The following is a 21,536-nucleotide window of genomic DNA, read 5'->3' as shown; positions in this document are numbered from 1 at the left end:
GGCGATCTTTGCTCGGTAGATGTTGCGCTTATACTGTCGAGACTGTCGGACCGTAAAACGAAACTTAAGTCGCTATAATTGAGCTGAACCACAACAGGACTGGGGCATTCTGAGTAACATAGTCCCTGTTAGTCCACAGACTTTTAACAGCCGCCCCTGTATTTGCCAAATACACTGATATAAAAGTCCACTAAAGTGAAGAGGTGTCATCTGAGTGGTCGGGCATTTCGGGGAGCTCTATCAGTTTGGTTACAGGACAAATGTAACTACTGTCTTTAACCTTCACCTCCGCCGCTCGAACGACGCCATCTGTCCCTGGGAAAACCTTGGTGATGGTCCCAACCGGCCACAGTCCTCTTGGGAAGGTTGGAGTCCACGATCATCACAACGTGCCTGTGGCGGGGTTCATAGCCAACCAATAAAACAGGCAAGTTGCTTGTCAGTTTGTGGTGGATTTATTGTGCCCGTGGCTCCCAAACTGTGCTCAGCAGTGCGAGAAATGTCCAAAAACTCCAGTGCAAATTATATTTACATATTTACAAAAAGAATGGAAAAAAGAAAAATAACAAACATATGACTTTTGTCTCTCTCTAGACCAGCCAAAAATAATCCAACCTTCTGTCTCCGACCAATCCGTCCAGTTGCCAGCAATGCAACTCAATGAATGCCCCCTTCTTCTTCTTCTTCTTCTTTGGGTTTTAAGGCGTTTGGCAGCTAACTTACTGGTGCATTACCGCCACCAACTGGACTGGGGTGTGGAACATGAGTCTCACCTGTCTAACGTTTAAAAAAAAAAAAAAAAAACTAAATTCTGTACATTAGTCCTGTAGCCCTCAGGAAACTAAAAACATAATTGAAACAGACTTCACCTGAGTGTCTCTGAAGGATGTCCTGCAAGTTAAATGTTATCTTTTGTCCCTGCAACAGTGAGACCACTGGTCATCCTGGTATTTAGGGCAATATAAAAACACATGCTCTATGCTCTCTGGACTACCACATACTTCACAGTTGCCATCTGCATTTTACTTCATCATAAACAGACTGTTGTTTAGCCTTGTGTGCCCAAACCTCATTCTTGACAGAACATCCTCCTCCTTCTTACTTCTGTTTGTATTCCTGCCCTTTCCCACTTTGTTCTGGATGTTGTAGAACCATCTACCAGTCTGCCCATTATCCCATAATGTTTGCCATCTTCCCTTTATTGTGCATTTAACCATGCTTTTGATTTCGAATGCTCCCTTCTTCTCAGGCTTCCCTTTAAATACTCTAAGCCACTCCCCTTTTTCTCAATAATCCTTAATTTCTACAAATAAATCACTTTAGTTCAGTTCTTGTTATGTTTCCACATAAATAAAATAATTACAAAAATAACACAAATTCTACACATTCGTTTCGAATATACCTATTAATCACAGTATCAGAAACAGCAAAGTAATAAATGGTTTTTAAAATAAAAATGTTTGGCGCGAACCGGAGTGATCACATGGTCATGACGTCACTTCCGGATGTCGGCCAGGTCGGCTTCTTAACAGTGGATTGGATATGGCCTCGGGTTTGACCAAAGCCACAGCAGTGACAGGAAGAGGACGGTAAATAACCAGCCAACGCCATATAATCAATCAGCCTAGCAAAATATTAAGTGTGCACCCTTAATAAGTCGCTACGTGAGGCAGACTGCATTCCTGTGTGGTTTACTGTTGTAATATGACTGTCGGACTTTGGAGGGAGTTTGTCCCCGGGGAACAGGCGAGTATGTGTGTGTGTATGTGTGTGTGTGTGTGTGTGCGTGCATTTATGGACTCAGTAGGGACAGCTGTCAGTGACGAGGCGGCTTCGTCACAGTGTCCTACAGCAGCATCATCCATTGACTTTCTTCATTTCTGTCTCAGCTGTAGACCTGTGAGGTAATTCTGGACAAAGCGTTTCCAGAAATGGTCACTGATCACCTGGCTGCGTTTCCATCTCCTAACAGTCAGAGCATCATGAGGGCCGTACACTGCCTGTGGTAATGTAGCATCCTGCTGCCCCATGAGAAGGATGTTTGGAGTGATGGGATCTAAGTTGGCTACATCAGAGGAGGCATAACACAAAGGTTTAGAGTTAAGGATGCCTTCGACTTCTATGACAGCTGTCAGGAGGACTTCCTCTGCCATGACTTGGTCTTTTAGGACGACCTGTAGGGCGGACTTGACTGACCTGATTTCCCTCTCCCAGGCTCCTCCGAAGTGAGGCGAGTACGGAGGTTTGAAGTCTAAAGGTAAAGGTGATAGTCTGGTTCGCTAGCAGTTCTTGAAGCTTGGGGACCATGTCTCAAAGGCACTTGGCACTTCCCTGTGGCCTCCCCTGAAATTAGTGCCTTGGTCAGACCACAGCTCGTACAGCTTCCCACGGCGCGCAATGAACCTGCGTAGTGACATTAAGAACGAGTCAGTATCAAGACTAGGGAGGAGATCTAGGTGGACGCATCTAGTGGTGAGGCATTTGTAGATGATCCCCCAGCGTTTCTCTCTTCTAGACCCAATTTTAACCAAGTATGATCCAAAACAGTCCACTCCTGTAGACCAGAATGGTGGTTTGTAAAGACTTAACCGAGATGGGGGAAGGTCAGCCATTTTTGGTGTAGACGGTGAGGCGCGCCATCTCCTGCAGTCCACACACTGGTACTGGTGTTTCTTAATAGCCTGTCATCCTCTAAGGATCCAATAGGTGCGCCGCACCTCGGCAAATAGTCTCTCTGTACCGGGGTGAAGGAGCTGGGCATCCTTGAGCTGGGTCAGAGGGTGTTCAGGTGGTAACACAATTGGGTGAAGGCTGTCAGGTTCTATATCTGTGGCTTGGCGCAGACGGCCTCCCACTCTAACCAGTCCACTTAGGCTGTCGTACTCGGGTGAAAGAACACTGAGAAGGCTGCTCGGGCGCACAGGGTGGCCAGTTTGGAGGGCTTGGACCTCCTCTGGAAAGCTGTCCTTCTGTGCAGAGCGAAGCAGATGACTCTTTGCCTCTAAGTGCTCAGTAGCCGTGAGGGGGGTAGATGAATTTGTAAGTTGCCAGGATCAGGTCATCTAGGGATGTGTACTGATTTAGGTCTGGTAGACCTGGGAATACAGATGTGAGAACACAGAGGGCAGTTTTTCTGAGTTCTTCACTGTTGCAGTCTGGGAACTCTGTCGGGGGCTTTGGCCAGGTTTCAGGAGTCTGTGTGAGGAAGTGTGGGCCGTGTGACAAGCGACTGGGAATGGTGAGCTCAGAAAGTGACATCCCTCTTGTGATGTTATCTGCTGGGTCTGTGGAAAGTCTCGTTTCCTGAGCAGGGGAGTGGCATGTCTTTCTACACCATGCACGGGCACTCTGATGGTCTTGGCCTCTAACATGGCTATGGTCTCTCTATCCTCATTTGAACGTGTGACCTCCCTCTCAGGTATGTGGAGGGGGCGTCTAATTGTTAAAGACGCTGTACGTCCTGGTGTGGGGCTTCAGCAGGAGAGGAGCATGATATGTAAAGGCAGTGCACCTCCTGCTTTGTGGGCATGCTGCTGATTGGACCCTGGATAGCCCAGCCGAGCTTGGTGCAAACAGCAACAGGTCCTTGGGCTGGACCACGCAGGACTGGACGGACAGGAGTTATGAGGTGAGCATTGTCAGAGTCGATTAATACTAGCCGCTGTACGTGGTTGAATCTCTCAAGCTGCACTCACTGTGGGTGTTGATACTTCTCCTTTAAGAGCTCTACTGGGCACGTCTGTTCAGCTAGGCTGAGTGGCTGAGCAGTAAAGGCTCATCTTGTAGCGTATTTCCGGTCTGGCCTTGGGGGGACATCTGGAATGAGACATAGCCTCCCTTAATCTGGATAACATCCTGGCCGATAGTATGCAGAGACAAAGTTTCCTCCTCAAGTGATAAGCCTAGTGCCTTGACTGCTTCTGGGAGAATATTAGTTTTCTCTGAGCCATCATCGAGGAGAGCGTATGTGTCCAAGGACTTCCGTTGGTGGTGTAACTGTATGGGTACGACTTTGAGATTACACGACCTGAGTGACAGAGAGGGTCCAAGAATACTCTGCTCGTGCTCTCCGCTAAGATGTGAGGGTCCCTGCTTTTAGCTTCAGCCAGGTCATGAAGCACTAATAAGTGCTGTTCTCCGCAGGTGCTGCATGGCTTCTTGAGGGTGCACTGCTCAGGAGTATGTTTCCGGCCACAGCGCCAACATTTGGATTTCTCCTTAATCCAAGTGGCCACAGCTTTGAGGTCTAACTCCTTAAAATCTGTACAGCCACCGAGGTAGTGCTCTGTTCCTTCACAGTATGAGCAGTACAGCTTAAACTTCTGTTTCTTCTTAGAGGAGGAAGAAGGGTCGGTAGCTTGTTCCTTAGTATCCAGCTTGGACTGTGTTTGTGCAGGGTCTGAGCCATAATAAATGGATGTGAACTTGCTCTGTGTCTTGGACCCTGTGGAGGATCTGGGGTTGTCTTTCCCTAATCGTAGTCGGTCTGATGTTAGTGACTGGGTAGCTTGCCTTGATAGTTGTATCACCTGGGACCCGCGCTCGAGCCATTCGGAGAAGTCGAACATGTTGCATGTATGGCTGCTGCCAGTACGAATGATACCGCATGTAATGCAGTACTCGATGAAACTGTCCCTGTAGCTAGGAGGAAGCTTGGTGAGTAGCTTATCTACGTGGGAACCACACTGGAGCTCAACAACAGCTGCTTCATCCATGGTACTGAGGAGGCCCACCAGACTAGACACCGCTAGGGAAAAATCCTCAAAGGCTTGAGGGTCCCCTGCATTAATAGGAGAGCAGTTAAGTATAGCGCTTAGCTCACTTTGGACTAACTGCCTGGGCTTCCCATATCGCTGCTCCAAAGCTTGCATTGCACTGGTATAAGGGGTGTGGTCGTAAATATGGCGTCTGGCCACTTGTAACGCGCAGGGATGCTCTAAGTGATCCAGCAAGATATGGTATTTATACTCCTCTGTGAGATGAGCATGTGGCCCAAGTAGACTGTCTAGTCCTTTCTTCAGTAATGAAAAGGTGCTCTCTCTCCCTGATTTGAACGTCACCAGTCTGGACTTTGAAATACCATATGAGGGTGCTACAGTCATCTCCATTAGGTTTGGCTGGGAAACTTCTGCTGCTGTAGAAGGCACCGCAACAAACTGAGGTAGGCAGGCGAAGGCTGTTGGATAGTGAACAGGATAGTAGCTGGCAGCAGCAGGAGGTAAAACTAAATAATGTTGACTATAGGTCTGCTGTGCTGATGCTCCTTGTGGTGGCTGATAATGGGATGTAGCTGGGGTGACAGATGAGTTATGGGACTTTGATGGTGCAGAGTGTACCTGATCGGAGCTGCTTGCAGGTAGTGGGCGTTGATACTTGTGACTGTATAGAAGCTCAGACTGTGATGGTTCATGCCTCCCAAACTGCACTGATTGAGCTACTTGCTGGGTTGTATCACATGACTCACTCGGGGAGCTGGAGCAGGTGGCCCTGCTGGCTGGATACCTTGGTAAGCAAAAGGGGCTTGTGGCTGTGGAGCAGGTTGAGCCGCAGGCTGAGGTATAGACTGCTCTGCAGGCTGTAAAGCAGTATTCACTGTGGGCGGGAGCATAGGCTGTGACACAGGTAGTGGTTGAAACCCTGACTGTGGCGCAGGAGACGACAAAGCACCGTGCACACTAGGTGGAGGCTCAGGCTGCACAGTTGGGCTCAATGGGGGAAGAGCTGGCCGTGGTGCTGACTGGAGAATGTGAGTCTCTATTTCTCTATTTCTATTCTATTCTATCTCGCGTTGTGATGATGAAGACTCAGCAGATTCCACTGGCCTGTAATGTATTTAGCTGACCAGTCGTGTGGATGCGGCTCATGCCTAAACTGCGTGGCTAAGGGTTTTGGAGGAGCGCAGGGAGAGAAGCAGCTCTATCTTGACCTAGAACATCACCGTGTGTAGGGAGAGGGCTGCAAGATTTACATGCTCTCTCCAGTTGCTCCACACGCTTAGTTAGTGCCCCACTGGTCTCCTTCATGGTGATTTGCATCTCATTCATTGTCTCCAATACTTTGCCCCAGACAGCCTCCATCTTTGCCCATCCTTTCTCCTCCTTATCAGATTCCTCTGAGCTGCTACTGACTGATGACTCAAGTCATGCTCATACTCCGCCAGATGTCCTGGAGGCTTCCTGCTTCTGCGTGAACGGGGATTATGGTTTGGACTCTTCTCCTGAGAAGCTTTATCTTGTGGAGCTTGACTCGGCCAATACACATCCGGCTCGAAGGACCACTTGTTATTTATTATATATGTTGGCTGATTTCTGGATCGTGCATCAGCTGACTCTTCCTCCGTCAGACGGATAGACAGACTCCAGTAGTATGGTTCAGTTGCATTTAATGCAGAGGATTCAGTAGGTGTGTGTGTGTGTGTGTGTGTGTGTGTGTGTGTGTGTGTGTGTGTGGTTATCTGGAACAGAGAAACAAGTAGGTACCTCAATAAAAGGCAGTACCACCTCAATACAAAAGATTTGACCTGCAGTAACACTAAATACCCTAGAGGGAGCGCTAACGCCACAAATGAAATGCCATGGAAAACCACCACAGGTTGAATATACCAAACAAAGTTAACAGCTGGATTACTTTTACAAACGTAGGGCAATGCTTGACATCACATTAAATAATCATTTATATGTGCACATGTAGTGCAGCCGTGGGTTGTAGCAAAAACGAGTGGCTACGCAGATTATCGTAACGACTAAAGAATAAACACACATTTTTCCTCCTGTAAACCTCTACTCACATGAGTAGGAACGCACACAGAACTCAAAACACACAGAAGTAACTTTGGATGGGCCCGGATGGCGATCTTTGCTCGGTAGATGTTGCGCTTATACTGTCGAGACTGTCGGACCGTAAAACGAAACTTAAGTCGCTATAATTGAGCTGAACTACAACAGGACAGGGGCATTCTGGGTAACATAGTTCATGTTAGTCCACATACTTTAAACACTGATTGTTTTGGAAATGGTACAAGGGATGTTTAATTAAAAGTCAGAGCAGTCATTGTGCAAATGTTTTTTTATGTTTGACGGTTGAACATGCATAAATAGTTAATTGTCAAAAAATTGAGAAGAATAATGTCTAATTTAAAAAAAACTGCTTAACTATTGTAGGCAATTTTATTTCTATTTTCATAGATTTATGTTTTCTATTAATAGATTTATGAAATTATGGATTTTATTTTGCCGTATGGATAAAACATTTCTGTTAGGTATTATTATTATTATTATTATTATTATTATTATTATTATTATTATATTATAGGGATGGACTCACAGTAATTCCAGTAATTGAGGGTGATTACAACAAACTCCCTCCATTACTTGACTCAGAATTTCTAATCATAATAATAGTAACACCCCCTTACCCCCCCCCCCCCCCCCCCCCCCCCCCAAAAAAAAAGAGCCAGGTATTGAATAAGGAAGCTGTTCACTGGTCAAATCCCAACTGACTAAACTAAATAAATAAAAGTTAATGAACCTTCTGGTCTGCTTCACTCACAGCAGCTTGAAACTCATCATAACACCTCTGGTGGAAAAACCAGAGCTTATAATATCTAGACTGGCCCACATCACAGCGGCTGCTTTTTCCTGACTCATTTCCCTCTGCAAATGCAGAGACAGTCAAAACACCTTGGTTTTATTACACTTAAGAAGTCTCTTGACAGACTGCTCATATTGCAAATCCACCACTACAGTAAGGACATACTGTATTCTATAAATAGAAGGTGTAATATTGTGTTAATTGTCATCAGACTATGAGCAGTCCTGAATATCTCATGCCACTCCAATCTCATTCCTCTCCCTTGACATATTTTGTCTCTTATTTCTGTGGCACGTGCTTACCCAGATTCTGCTTTGCTTGACGGTATTAACCATGAAAAACAAAGAGTGTCAATGGCCAAGTGTTGGCGAGAGAGAGAGAGAGAGCAGAGAATCATGCCAGAGCTGTGGAAATGCTCTGAACATGTGCATGAAAAGACTGATAGCAACATCATGCTTGTTTATATTCATTTTCATACAGAATGCCTTCATCTGATTGTTTTTACTTGTATTCAACTAAAAGAAAATGCCTAAAAGTACAATCTTGCCTTTTAGAAGCAAAAATGTTGACTCCTAACTTATTGTGATATTTGATATTGTGTTGAAGGTCAGGGATCCCATTCTTATGCCAGGTTTAGCCATTTGTGATCCCTGTGGCCCAGAGGTCGAACTCCCTGTGACACCAAAGGAGGAAAAAAATCAGCAGCTGTCACTCGCTCTCCTCTCCTGATCTGCTTTCCTCACGCGACATTCCTCTCATCTTTGAGGGCTCCTGCTCTCTGGCTTTACCACAGAAGGCAACAAGGAGAACTCCAGGAACAGAGAGACAAACGGCTGAACCTGACCAGGAGGGTCCGAAGGAGAGAAATCACACAGAAAGGCAGGTAAAATTCTGACAGGCAGTGCGTTAGGTGTCTGCTGGGGATTTCTATGTTTAGACCCTGCTGACTACTACTGCTGTCAGCCTCTAGAGAGGTCGACCCGACCCCCCGAAACCCTGAGCCCTCACTATCAGATCAGGTGTAGTATCATTAGCAGTCTTATTGGTACTAATGCATTTGCCTCTATTCTCAATCTGAACCTGAATTTTGTCTCTCTGCAGGCTGCATCCATTCAGCACCCATCAATTCAAGATACTGACTGCATCTGCAGGCCCACACAATGCAGAGGAGTCCTTCCTTGGCTAAACAGCATCACGTGTGAGTAGGGGACTTTTGTTCCTCATTGGGAAGTGTCCTGTAGTGCTTACCAGCAAGATTATACTAAAACAAACCACCTTGATTTCATTCAACTTGGTGGAGCTGGATGGCTTTTGTTAAAATTGCAAAATAGAGGATTGATAATGGTTATGGCAGAGATGTGCTGAATAAGTGCCTGTTCTGTGCTGAAACATCTTAAAAAAAAAAACAAAAAAAAAACACTGGAAGCAAGTGAGTGATTATTTTGGCATACAGTTCACTGCATCTGATTTAATATTTTCATGCAAATTTGCATCATTCTACGAGCCATAGAAAATGTATCATCTGGACCTTTTTTCCTTACATAAAAGCGTAGCTTGGAGGAGCTCATTTTAACGCAAACAAAGTACACCAGGATTATTTCAAACATTACATAGTTGACTTAAATGGTAGTTGAGACTAATTTAAGTCTCAAATTTAGGAGAAAATAAGAAAACTGCTGGTTGTCTCATTAAATGGTTACAAAAACATGCAGCTAAGTGATACATTGTAGAAAAAAAGATCATAATTTTCAGACATGACGTGACCTGAAGTCTTCCAGCAACAGATACTGTATCCACAGCAGCTGGGACGATGAGTTCTCAGGTTGCACGAACAGACTGCAAAATAATTTACTGCAGAGTTAGAAATAGTGCAACTTCCAATGCTGTTTTTCCACTCTTAGCTAGGCTAGGCAGTGGGACAAGTTTCCATTGCAGACAGAGTCCATGGGAAACTAAAAACAGTTCAGCTCACAGCTGACACACAAACACACAAAGCACATTTGTGCATGCTGCATGAGGAGGATACACAGGCGCAAAGCAGGAGGCAACAGAACCCACATTTTATTTGACGTCTCTTCATGTTGCAGGAGTGAAGGCGGTCTGTGTAATAGTTTCAGAGCCCTTGGACGCCACGAGCAGCTACATCCACAGGACACCCAGGATTCTGAAGATCCCAGAGAATATTGTTATGGTACTAAAACAATTCATAATGCCTCCTGATAGCAGCTTGTTTCTTGATAGCTACCTGCTATAGAAGGACACACCTGAGTTGGAACTTCTACAGATTACAGCTACATGTGTGAGAACAGGTTCTGCTTGTTGTTGTCAAGCTGCTGTTTGCTCTAATTAGAAACTCTAAGGGCAAAATTATCCCTATCTCCCCATGGGTCTGGTGGAAATCTACATCACAACCCGATGGTCATGTGACCATGAAAAGCTTTTCAAAACCAAACCCTGCATCATACCAGCATCTGTGTTTAAGTTTGCAACTTGTTCTCTTAGGCTATGTACACATGTAGCCGGGTTTTTGTAAAGCCGAATGTCCTCCCCCCCTCTGTCTAGAAAAACCCAATCCATCCACACCTGACTGCATAGGTGCATTGTTCAGCACATTCATACGCATGCCAAACCTATAGCGGATAGGACAGCAGATCCTTCACAGGTAGAACATGATAAAGAAAGCTGCACATTATCCCAGGAGTGGACTTCCCAGCAAATTCCCCCCAGTATCAGAGGGTACAGTGTTCAGAAAAAAAATGTTAAAAACCCAAGCTTCTCACTATCGCTTAAACGTGCAGTATTTTCAGTTTGACCTTGCTGCCCATGCTTCTCTGCTCACCTGCCAGCTGTTCAGGTCTCGGCCTGCCCCTCTATATCCTCTGCTACAGACACCTGACACTGTAATAGATCATATATTAGTTTATGCCATGTTCTCTTATAATAGAAACAGAGATTCGATGTGAAGATCTCTGACAATGTTCCAAAAACTGTGTGTCATGCTGACTGAAGGAGACCAGAAACAGGTTTATTCATCATTCTTCAGCATCCCACTAGTCTGAGTGTATTACTCAGACCTGTTGTAGCTTGGAGGAATGCAAGAAATAGCTTTCTTGCTGCATTTTAGTCCCGTCATTCTGAGTTCTCTAAACCAGCCTGGGTCTCAAAGAGCACAGGGGGTCCACTTTTTAACCAGATTCCTAAACAAATAAATAGGACAACACAGAAAACCACCCCCACCAATTTATATGAAGGGATGTGAGTTTATATGGTGTAGATTTGCTAGTTTCAGACATCTATTCTTTCACAGTTTCTGATGAATATCTCTGCAATGGGGCAGATTTGTACTTTTGAGGTAACACTGGACTTTATTCTTTACTTGCTATACTCACCTGGTGACAGACAACAGCAGATACTTCCAGCTGCTGCCACAACCTGCTGCGAGTCTCCACAGCTTTCCAGGGCTGCTGGAGCTGCTGACAGGTCAGTGTAACAGTGCTAACGGCTCAGACTGATACGGTCCGGCACCACCTTGTTCTTGAGTAGCTGAGGAGATCAACAGGGGAAAGGTCTTCCACCTCAAAGACCGCTCTGTGGCGTAGGTGCTTTGTGAATCTCGTTTTGCATCTTGCTAGCGGCTGTCAATCATTTCTGCCTGTGTGTCCGGACCCGCCCACTCTCTGGTCTGTCCACACCTCACCCCCCAACCCTTGCAGTCTCAGTTTCAGAGTTACACAAAAAGTAAAGTGTAGTTTGCACTTTAATTTTTGAACAGATATTCTTGTTCATTCAACAAGAAATGGGAACAAAAACGTTCTTATATGTAATTGTCAATTCATAACTTTATACGTAAGTCGTGTTTTATCTGAAGCAGAAAATGAACAAAACGTTTCAAGTTTCACACACTGTAAATGTAACCACGGTGAAATCGGTGGGATGTTCGATTAATTAAACCTTCAGCAGTGTTAATAAAAAGTTGGAACATGTATTTTCCTTTGTAGTCTCAATAAATGAAAGTCTTAGAATAGTAATTCATAGTAATATTTAGTAACGTTAACTCCTAAATATACATTACCGGGACATCCTTAATTTTTACATTGCATTAACGTTATTTGTATTTGCTATTTTCTTTTTTAATCGGCTTTAACATGAAGAGGAAATACTTGTTTGGGACACTTTCCACAGCTGAAGGTCTGAAACCCATCCTGCCATGAAATATTTTTAAGTCTTTAATCTGACTTGTATGCTTTTAATTCTGCCCCTGTGGAGTGCGACCATCGATTGCCCAGGTAGTATGTCAAGGTAAGATAAATCGGGCAGCAATACCTCCTTCAGTTGGATGTTTTGGAGTTTTTTCAACCAGGAATTTGGAAAAATTATACAGATTTTGAGAACGAACAAGTGCACTTTTTAAAAAAAATCAAAATATCTATGTCTGACTTGTCTACATAAGCGCTGAACTGGTGTGGAAAGCGTTAAGTCCATGAGTACCATCCCTGATGAGAAACAGTTAATAGTCACTATAGCGGGAGCGGGTCTCAGCTAACTTTTTGCCACCCAATATGGCGATTAAACTAGTCACATCATTTTTTTGTTTAACCCTTTATACTCTGCTAGATTGTTGGTGTCCCCCAATGCTATCGCTTATGTTTTCTCAGGAATGGTAGTGTGTAACTCTGTGGGGGAAATTGTGATTAATAGCTTACCATTTAGGTGATTAACAAAAGTTTTCCAGGCAATTATATCCTGTCCAGGAGGATTACAATTCAACCGCAAAATGTAATGTTTTTTTTTTTTCTCAGAGAAAAATGTCTGTGTGTTGATTGCAGGGTTATATGGAAGCCCATTGCGCCACTTGAAATAAAAAAGATCTCAAAGAGAATCTCATAATTATGACTTTTTATTTCATAATTATGACTTTTTATCTCATAATAATGACTTTGTATCTCATAATTATGACTTTTTATCTCAAAGTAATGACTTTCTATCTCATAATTATGACTATTTATCTCATAATTATGAGATTCTCGTTGAGATCTTTTTTATTTCAAGTGGCGGAAATGGGCTTACATAGGGTTGAGCTTATTACACATGTACATTTTGTTTTAAAAAACACAACCAAAAAACAGGTCTGCCAAAAATATTTTTAAAAATGGCTTAGAATTTAAAGGGTTAAAAATGATTTTGTCTTGTTTTCCTCAGGTGGGTACCATCCAGTCCAGATTGGAAACACCTTTAACAGAAGGTACCAAGTGCTGTCTAAGCTTGGCTGGGGTAATTTCTCTACTGTGTGGCTCTGCATGGACCTCAGGTTGGTTCATCTGGAGACTGCACAAAATAATTTGCATGGTGGAAAGGGATGATTTTTTTTTTTTTTAATTGGGATTCAAACTTGTCATACTAACTGCAAATCAAAACTGCCACATTGTTAAAAATGTATATGTATATATATATATATATATATGATAGATAGAATAAACGAATCACTTGTTGTTTGTTCTTGATTTGTTGTTCTTTTCCTGATAAATTTCCAAACCAAAATCAAATTTGTTTCCTTCACACTAGGAGATTTGTATCATGTATCTTTTTTATTAACCACCAGCTCCACAACTCATGTCCCTCTGACAACAGAGGTAATTGTCACAAAGCTCAGTGTATCTAGAATCAGCATCCATCTTGCATTCTGTCTCTTCTATAAGCTCTCTCCAACCAGTAAAAGTCTGATGTTGACTCTCATCTTATCTCTTTTTCTCTTTCTTCTCCTTTCTTCCTTTAATAAGGTCACCTTGCATTCATTTGCAAAATCAGTCACGATGTGTGTTCAAAGTGGCCTGTGTGTTTATATCCAGATGCTGCCGTGTGATGTGGTGCATAAAGTAAATGTTTCTGTAAATTGAAGCAGTGTCCTGTTAAAATAAAAGCTGTGAAGATCAGTTTCTCAGCCTCAAGATGGTGCTGGGCAACAGTCACCAGGAATGTTCATAATAGTTCACTGTACCATCAAAACTATTCAAAAACAGGTCAGAAAGTCATGTTGTGCTAATTTAACTGCTAGTTTTACAACTTATTTGATAGAACATTATGTCCACTGTCACCTATTATGCTCCCATTTAGAGTAAAATAGACTGAGAAAGGATTAAAGCCATAGCAGAGCTCCACTGTGGAATAGTAACTGGACAGGACACGACTGAGAAGTTTTCACTGACTTGTAATTTTTCAGGTGACTATAACTAAAGTACTGAACTACAAACAAATAAATGTCACAGTGAATGGATTCATCTGTTTTACAGTCTGTCATGTAAATATTATATCTCAGCTCTCCTGATGGTTTTGTGTATCATCCTTTAACAAGGAAGAAAAATTAGACATTTAGAATTTAGTTTTATGTGTTTGACAGAAGATCACAGAATTCCTGAGTCCAGCAGAAAGTTTATCGCTCCGCTCAGCTTTGATCTTGTCTGTGTTGTGGCAGGTTGGGTCGGCATGTTGCTGTGAAGGTGCTGAAGAGTGGTGCTGGCTTTGCTCAGGCTGGACAGGATGAGCTGGCTCTTCTACGATGTGTTAGTGGCCCACTGCTCGTGATTTTCCTCTTTAACTTCTCACGTTTCTGTCAAATGTGATCTCTTTCCAAAGTTATTTTCATTCTTTTAGTATACACATACAAAAAGACAATTCACTGCCTGTCTTTTTGTTACCTTACTTATCCCATTCATCTTCAGCGATTCCCATTTTCTCCTCCCTTTCACCAGGCCAGTGGTCCTGTGGCCCGTCACCCATCCAGTCGAAGGATTGTTCAGCTGCTAGATGAGTTCAAGCTGGCCGGGGTCAACGGGGTCCGTATTCTTTTGGGAAAGCTGCCATGTCTTTGCCAAACATTTTATACTTGACTCTGAAAACTGAGGAGTTAACGTGAATAGAAGTGTTTGCTTGTATGCATGAAAGAGCCACTGAAATGCAGAATTTCAAGAAATACTGTAAGTGACACAAACAGACAAAAAAAACATGCAGATTGCACCTGGTCTGCTGGCTCACTGACAGCAATGATGCACTTCAGTGATTTGGTTTGTAAAAGTGACCTTAATGCCAGCTGGTTAGACACATGCCTGGTGCTGGAGCTGCTGGGGCCCGACCTCAGGAGCTGGCAGCTGTGTTGTGGGAATCCAGAACCTCTGAAGCCTTGGGTTAAACAAATACTCACTCAGGTAAGTTACAACAACCACTCATAAAAAGCCAACAAAAGGTCAGTGGAAACAATGGAGCAACAATCAGCAGATTCATACTGAATGTTTTTTATACACTTAATTTTGTTCTGTTCTTCCAAGTTTTCTACAATTAAATCGTAGCTCAGACATGGTTAAGTATGGAGAGAAAAACATCAGCCACTCATTATTCCTTTGTAGGTTCTCCAAGGTCTGGATTACCTTCACACTCAGTGTAAAATCATCCACACAGACATCAAGCCAGAGAATATCATGCTGTATCCAAAGCAGCAGTCCCACAATGCACCACCAGGCTGCAGCAGCTCCATCTCTTTACCAACTGGGAAGGAGGCCAAGCCCACAGGCACAGTTGTTTTCTTATTTCCACATTATTTCTTAAAGCTGGACAGTTTATACTGTAGCCATGCTGAATGAGCCATAGCACAGGGTGCATCAAACATGCACAAAGCAGATGTGCACAGAGCCAACCTACAAGATAATGTCAGGCTTTTTAATATACAAAAGGCTGTGCAGCTACCTGGGGCATGCACTGTAAACAGTTTTTGCTGTAGAAAAGGAAATACGAAAAAAAGAATCACAATAAGAAAAAATATATCAGTGTACAAAACATTCTCCATTTGAATTTATTATAAATATAATTTTTGGAAAGTCAGGCGTTTTAATGATGATGATGTGTTGTTGTTTATTTCAGAGAGGCAGCACATCAACCCATACAGTTTACATGAGATTGCAGTGAAGATTGCTGACCTGGGGAGCTCCTGCTGGGTGGTAAGTATTTCTATATTTTAAATTCTCACAACATTCTCACAAACATCAAGGGTCTATCTTTACAAGGAAAATATTTATTTGCATTCGAAGTTGGCCACATAAGCTTGATACTGTAGTTGAAAGACTGTCTTAGTATATACTCACTGGCCATTTTAAGCACACTCTGCTAGAATCTGGTCCATTTCTCAGAGATTATACTCCATATTGACATGACAGCATCACACAGTTGCTGCAGATTTGTCAGCTGCATCCATGATGAGAATCTCCTATTCCACCACATCCCAAAGTTGCTCTACTGGATTGAGATCTGGGGACTATGGAGGCAACTGGAGTACAGTGAACTCATTGTCATGTTCAAGATACCAGTTGGAGATGATTTGAGCTTTGTGACATGGTGCATTATCTTGCTGGAAGTAACCACCAGAAGATGGTACACTGTGGTCATAAAGGGATGGAAATGGTCAGCAACAACACTCAGGTAGGTGGTGGTTAAATCATTCCATGTTGGTACTGAGGGGCCCAAAGTGGGACAAGAAAATAGCCCCCACACCATTACACCAACCAGCAGCCCAACAATTGATACAAGACAGGATAGAGCCATGCTTTTATGTTCACACCAAATTCTGAGCCTACCATCTGAACGTAGCAGCTGAAATGGAGACTCGTCAGACCAGCAACGTTTTTCCATTTTCTGTTGTCCAGTTTTGGTGAGTTTGTGTGAATTGTAGCTTCAGTTTCCTGATCCCAGCTGACAGGAATGGTACTTAGTGGTCTTCAGGTGCTGTACTCCATCTGCTTAAAGGTTTGACGTGATGGGTATTCAGACTGCATACCTTGGTTGGAACCAGTGCTTGTTTGAGTTACCACTGCCTTTCTTCATCTCTAATCAGTCCTCCTGTTCTCCACTGACATCAAGCAGGCATTTTGATCCAGACAACTCCTGTTCAAAGGATATTTTCCCTTTATTAGACCATTCTTTGTAAACCCTAGAGATGATTGCATATGAAAATCCCAGTAGATCATCAGTTTCTGAAATACTCAGACCAGCCTCTGGTAATAACAACCATACCACGTTCAAAGTCACCTAAATCTACTACAATTGTGTTGGTCAGGTTAAAACTTAAGCAAGTTGTCTTGATGACTAAATTGATGAGGTTGCTGCCATGTGACTGGCTGATATTTGTGTTAAAAAATTGAGTAAAGAAATAATGAAAATGGCAGCTAAATGTAAAAAGCTGTCATATTAAGTTTTCATTTACCTTCTTGAGGGTTAAAACTTTGTATTTTCATCAAGGTGATCAGATTCTTATCTCTGTTTTATCTGTCTCTCTCTTGGCCCAGTATAAACATTTCTGTGAGGAGATCCAGACCCGTCAGTATCGCTCTCTGGAGGTCTTGCTAGGATCTGAGTATGGCCCACCAGCTGACATCTGGAGTGTTGCTTGCATGGTGAGAGACTAAACAAACCAATGTTGATTTTAGATTTTGAAATTACAAATTTCCATAAAAGAAGTTATAAAAAGCTAAATAAATAAATAATAAAACAAGTTAAATGTTAAAATCATTAGTCACTGTGTCTTTGAGAACTTGACTAGAAATCTAAATTCTGTGCATCTCAACAATGTCTGTCAAAATTTTTACTGACTATCCCAGCGAGTTTTAGAAATTAGAATACATTCTTTAACTTCTTTTATTGATTTACCCCAACAGTAACTGTGACAAACTGCTGTCTGCACATAGAATTTGTTGTTATGGTATTAAGCATGAAAGTACAAACAAAAAAGTGTATGATTATGCTTGAATTATATGTCCTCAGGTTAGATTTAAATAAAAACTCAAACATATAAATGTCTTGAAAATAAAATAGTCTTGGATTTATAGATGCTAACCAGAGAAAAATAAATGAGCATCATCTGCACAGAAATGTACAAAATGAGCACGTCTATTTGGGAAACTAAATTGTTTTACATTTTTGAATCATGGACTGCTAGTCTAATCCTGGTCAGCATCCTGCGAAGCCCCATGTGAACCTCATCTCTGAGTAGAAGTATTATTATTAGGGAAATTGAGAGAGAACATGTCTACAATTTCTTTTATTTTTGATGCTGTTATCTCAACATTACTTATTCCGTTATCTTGAGATCATGAAGCTCATTTTCATGTGATAAGGTAAGAAACCTTTTGTTTTCTTAAGATTAGTAGAGCAGAAAGTTAAGATATGAATATGATATTCTGTTTGCTTCTTGGCAATGAGGTCTTGAATGAATTGTTGAACTCTTAACAGAGAAAGTGTCATAGTCCGTGGGTTCGGTTCTTGTGGATTTCTCGGATTTCTTGTGCCTTTTAGTTTCTGCTCTTGTCCTTTGGTCCTCCTTGTGTAGTTTGTTTAATTTACTTCTTATTAAACTGTTATCTGGGTCTTAGTTGTCACACCTACTTCTTGTTTGTAGTTAGTTTCTGTGTACTTATGTTCTGGGTTTTCCTTTGTTCTTCGCTCATTCATTGTGTTGTGTTATATTAGCTGTGTCTAATGATGGGGGGGATTAAGCCTTTTGATGCTTTAAAGACTTCTTCCTGGCTGATCCAAATAAAGTTTGGAAGCTTCAAAGCATCAAAGACAGACCCTACCAGTACTATCTAGTGGTCAGGTACAATTGCAGATGTCACAAACTTCCAAATTATTTACAAACTTTCTAAATTCCAGTTCCTACACAAAAACAAATAATCCAGTCATTAACAGCAGTGTCTTTATTCATTTTACGTGGTATTGCATGTGTGCTGTCATGATTTGTGTTTTTTTGGTTTAGTTTTATTGTCCTATGGGTTCATTGTCTTGTCTGGTTTCCTGTTTTATTTTGTAGTTGTGTATTGTATATTCTGTTTTGCATTCTGTTCGTTGGCTCACTTGGTTTAATTAGCAAATTCACTTGACCTGTTCCCTTTTAGTTCCTCAGTCTTACTTTCAGTTTTCCTTTGTCAGATCATTCGTTGTCTTTCCTTGTCGTGTTTCACCTGTTTCTGTTAACAGGGTAAGTTCTCCAGTTCTTTTTATTAAACCTTTATTCCTGCACTCTAGCTCCTGCTTGGTCAGCCTGCATTTGGGTCTTCATATCCACACTATGTGACTGAATGATCTGACCACAGCATGGATCCAGCTGGCCACCAACCTTCTTACTGCATGACCTCTGATGAGCTGGTGTGCTTGCTGCTGGGGCTGGAACTGGAGCAGGCCGTGCTCATGTGGGGTCGTTGTTCTGAGAGTTCACGTTGGCAATCTGGATGCCTCTTGGGAGACCCAGCTCTTTTGCCGCTGTATGGACAGATGCAGTGGCCAGGAGGCATAGCTTGAAAGAACCTTGCCTCTCACCGCTGTAGCCCACTTCTCCTGTATCATCTCCAGCTCGACGGCCCATTTTTCTTGTGTCCTGTCCAGCACTTGAGCAGCCCAAGTCTCCTGCGTCCCGTCCAGCGCTTCAGCATTGCACACCGATGACCAGGTCCCACCCTGCACTTCAGTGCCCCACACCGCTGACACCACCAATGCCAAGCCTTGCTCCTGTTTCCGAGGGGGTCCCAGGATGAGACACTCCTGTGTCTCAGGGGGTCCAAGTTTGGGACAGTCCTCTGCCCTTGGTTCCTGTCTCCGAGGGTTCGCTCCTCCTCTGCTGCCTCTGGCTCCCATTCCTGAGAGGGTCCCGGAACCCCCCCCCCATCACTTTTAACACCAGTTCCTGTCTTTGCTGGGTTCCAGCTTGTGTGCCTCAGGGGAGAGCAGCTCTCAGAGCATCCTGACTCATCAGAGAGGCCCCAGCTCCTGTCCCGGGCTGCCCTTCAATGATCCAGCTTCTGTCAGCGCGGCCTCTGGGCTGCACTGTCGTTTGTGTGTTTTTGGTTTAGTTTTACTGTCCTATAGGTTCATTGTTTTGTCTGGTTCATTCAACCATTTAACTATTTAATCTTTGCAAGGGTTGTAGGGAGACATTCAGCAATACCATATTATATTACATTATATTAGATATCTTTTTGGGTGACACAAGGTCAAATTGCTGACATACATGAGATCATTATTATTTTTAAGTCAAAAAAAAGTTTCACATTTTTACATTAAAACTATCATGTTATAACGAGTTAAGTTTTCTTTTTTTTCCTTTGGTAAACCCACAGGATAATGCAGTGACTGTGTCAACATGGAGAGTATGAGAACTCAAAGATGATGATGATATGGCAGCTCTTTGCTTCTGTAGTTTTGAGCCGGTCTGCTTTAACAGAGTGAATCAAGCTTATAATTTATCTAGGTGAATTTGTCCAAATATGGAAATATCTGTTCCCTTCTCCACTAGATTAGATCGTCTTTTGCCCAAAAAAAAAAAAAATCTAGTCACATTCACATTCTCTATGGGAAAAACAAGTGGCTTCTGTAATATTCTGTATCTTGTGGATTTGGTGAGATTTTACTTAAAAAAAAAAAAAAAAAATCAAAGCTATGACCTGCTGTTGGTGCCAGGTGTACAGTCAGCATTAAGGTCACATGGAGTTATGCTGAGGTTAAACTGTCCTAAATTAAAAGATAATCCATAAAATAGTTGTCAGGGTTTTTCATTCTGGGTCAAAGTATTGGGCAAACCAGCCATTACCATCCATAAGCTTTGTGGTTAACATAGCAAAATAGCCTTTAGTCAGAGCTTTACAAGCCATTTAGATTAAAAACAAAACAATGGAGAGTCACAGATTGGTATAGCCAGCATTTAACCTCTAAAGACTCTTAACTGACTACACATTTCACTCATGAATGTTCCTTTGAATCCTCCCAGGCCTTTGAGTTGGTCACTGGAGACTCACTGTTCCACCCCAAAGCCAGCGAGTGTATTTCCCTGGAGGAAGGTGGGTTTGTTGCAGTACGTGACACTAACAGAGACGTGACAAGCACTGACACAGGATTAAATGGGATTACATTGTAGCTGTATTGTAATTACTGATTGTTATGTGTATTGTACATTTGTGTGTTTCATGCTTGTTTGTGTTTTGCCTCAATTCACAACACCTAGATCATATTGCGCAGATCATAGAGCTGCTTGGTAAAATTCCACTAGCTGTTGCCCTGTCTGGTAAATATTCTGTGGATTATTTCAGTCGCAGGGGTAAGGAAAACTTCACTTATCAGCTTTATTTGCTTGTACAAGTTTACTGAATGCTATCATAATTAATGTCATGTGGTTCTTTTTTTTCACACAGGTGATCTCTGTCATGTTGGCCCACTGAGGATGTGGAGCCTTTATGATGTTCTGGTGGAAAAATACAACTTTCTGTTGGAGGAGGCATTGGAATTCTCAGACTTCCTTATACGCATGTTGGATTATCACCCGGAGAAGAGGGCCACTGCTGCACAGTGCCTCCGCCACCCATGGTTGACCTCCTGTTAGCCTCCTAAAGGCCCTGAGGGCCTCAACACCATCTGCAGTCCTCACAGCCAGATGCTTTCAGCAACTTGACCTCGCATCTTTGAATTTTTATACTGAGGGGATTCCTGAAGAATGTCACGCATTCAATATCAGATGGAAAATAACATGTTTTCCAAGGGAGCCCCCTGAGCACTTTAAGACTTTTCATTCTTTCTTGTTTTTTTTTAATCTTAGCTCTTTTTTTTCCTTAGGAAATTGAATTGCCAGACTTTGTCTCCTCATTGACCTGACACTACAATGTCAGGGTTCCTGACCATCAAAGAGTGATACAATATGTTTTCATTTATTGATCTTCCATAATGAAGGTATGATTTAAATTATGTTTGTCTTTTGTACAGGGAAAAAATCTATTAATGAAATGGATATACACATCAAGTGGATTTAATTTTTATCGTCACAAATTACTTGATAAAAGCATCAGATTAATCCCATGCAATCCACAGCAACACCATGCAGAGCTACTGTATAAGGATCCACCTCTATCAGCAAGAAAGACAAGTAG

General features: G+C 42.5%; 1 protein-coding gene across 1 annotated transcript; it reads left to right on the top strand.

Annotated features, from left to right (window-relative positions):
- The first annotated feature begins 6,845 nt into the window (after positions 1-6,845).
- Positions 6,846-21,110, top strand: si:ch211-220i18.4 (SRSF protein kinase 3). Its single transcript, XM_042004860.1, has 12 exons — positions 6,846-6,862; positions 9,678-9,781; positions 12,790-12,898; positions 14,060-14,147; positions 14,337-14,424; positions 14,683-14,789; positions 14,988-15,150; positions 15,499-15,575; positions 16,917-17,024; positions 20,387-20,456; positions 20,621-20,713; positions 20,808-21,110. Exons 1-12 carry the CDS (start codon positions 6,846-6,848, stop codon positions 20,993-20,995), a joined length of 1,212 nt encoding a protein of 403 aa, XP_041860794.1. The 3' UTR covers positions 20,996-21,110.
- Positions 21,111-21,536: the final 426 nt, after the last annotated feature.

The sequence above is a fragment of the Melanotaenia boesemani genome, chromosome 13 (assembly GCF_017639745.1).
Source record: "Melanotaenia boesemani isolate fMelBoe1 chromosome 13, fMelBoe1.pri, whole genome shotgun sequence".
Classification (NCBI taxonomy): domain Eukaryota; kingdom Metazoa; phylum Chordata; class Actinopteri; order Atheriniformes; family Melanotaeniidae; genus Melanotaenia; species Melanotaenia boesemani.
Note: the sequence above shows the minus strand (reverse complement) of the source record. Positions and strands in the feature narration are given on the sequence as shown.

Excerpts from the sequence above, each read along its gene's own strand:
- si:ch211-220i18.4 (XM_042004860.1), top strand. Across the intron at positions 14,425-14,682 it reads GGCCGGGGTCAACGGGGTCC|ACACATGCCTGGTGCTGGAG; the intron begins GTATTCTTTTGG and ends CCAGCTGGTTAG. Across the intron at positions 15,151-15,498 it reads GAAGGAGGCCAAGCCCACAG|AGAGGCAGCACATCAACCCA; the intron begins GCACAGTTGTTT and ends TGTTTATTTCAG.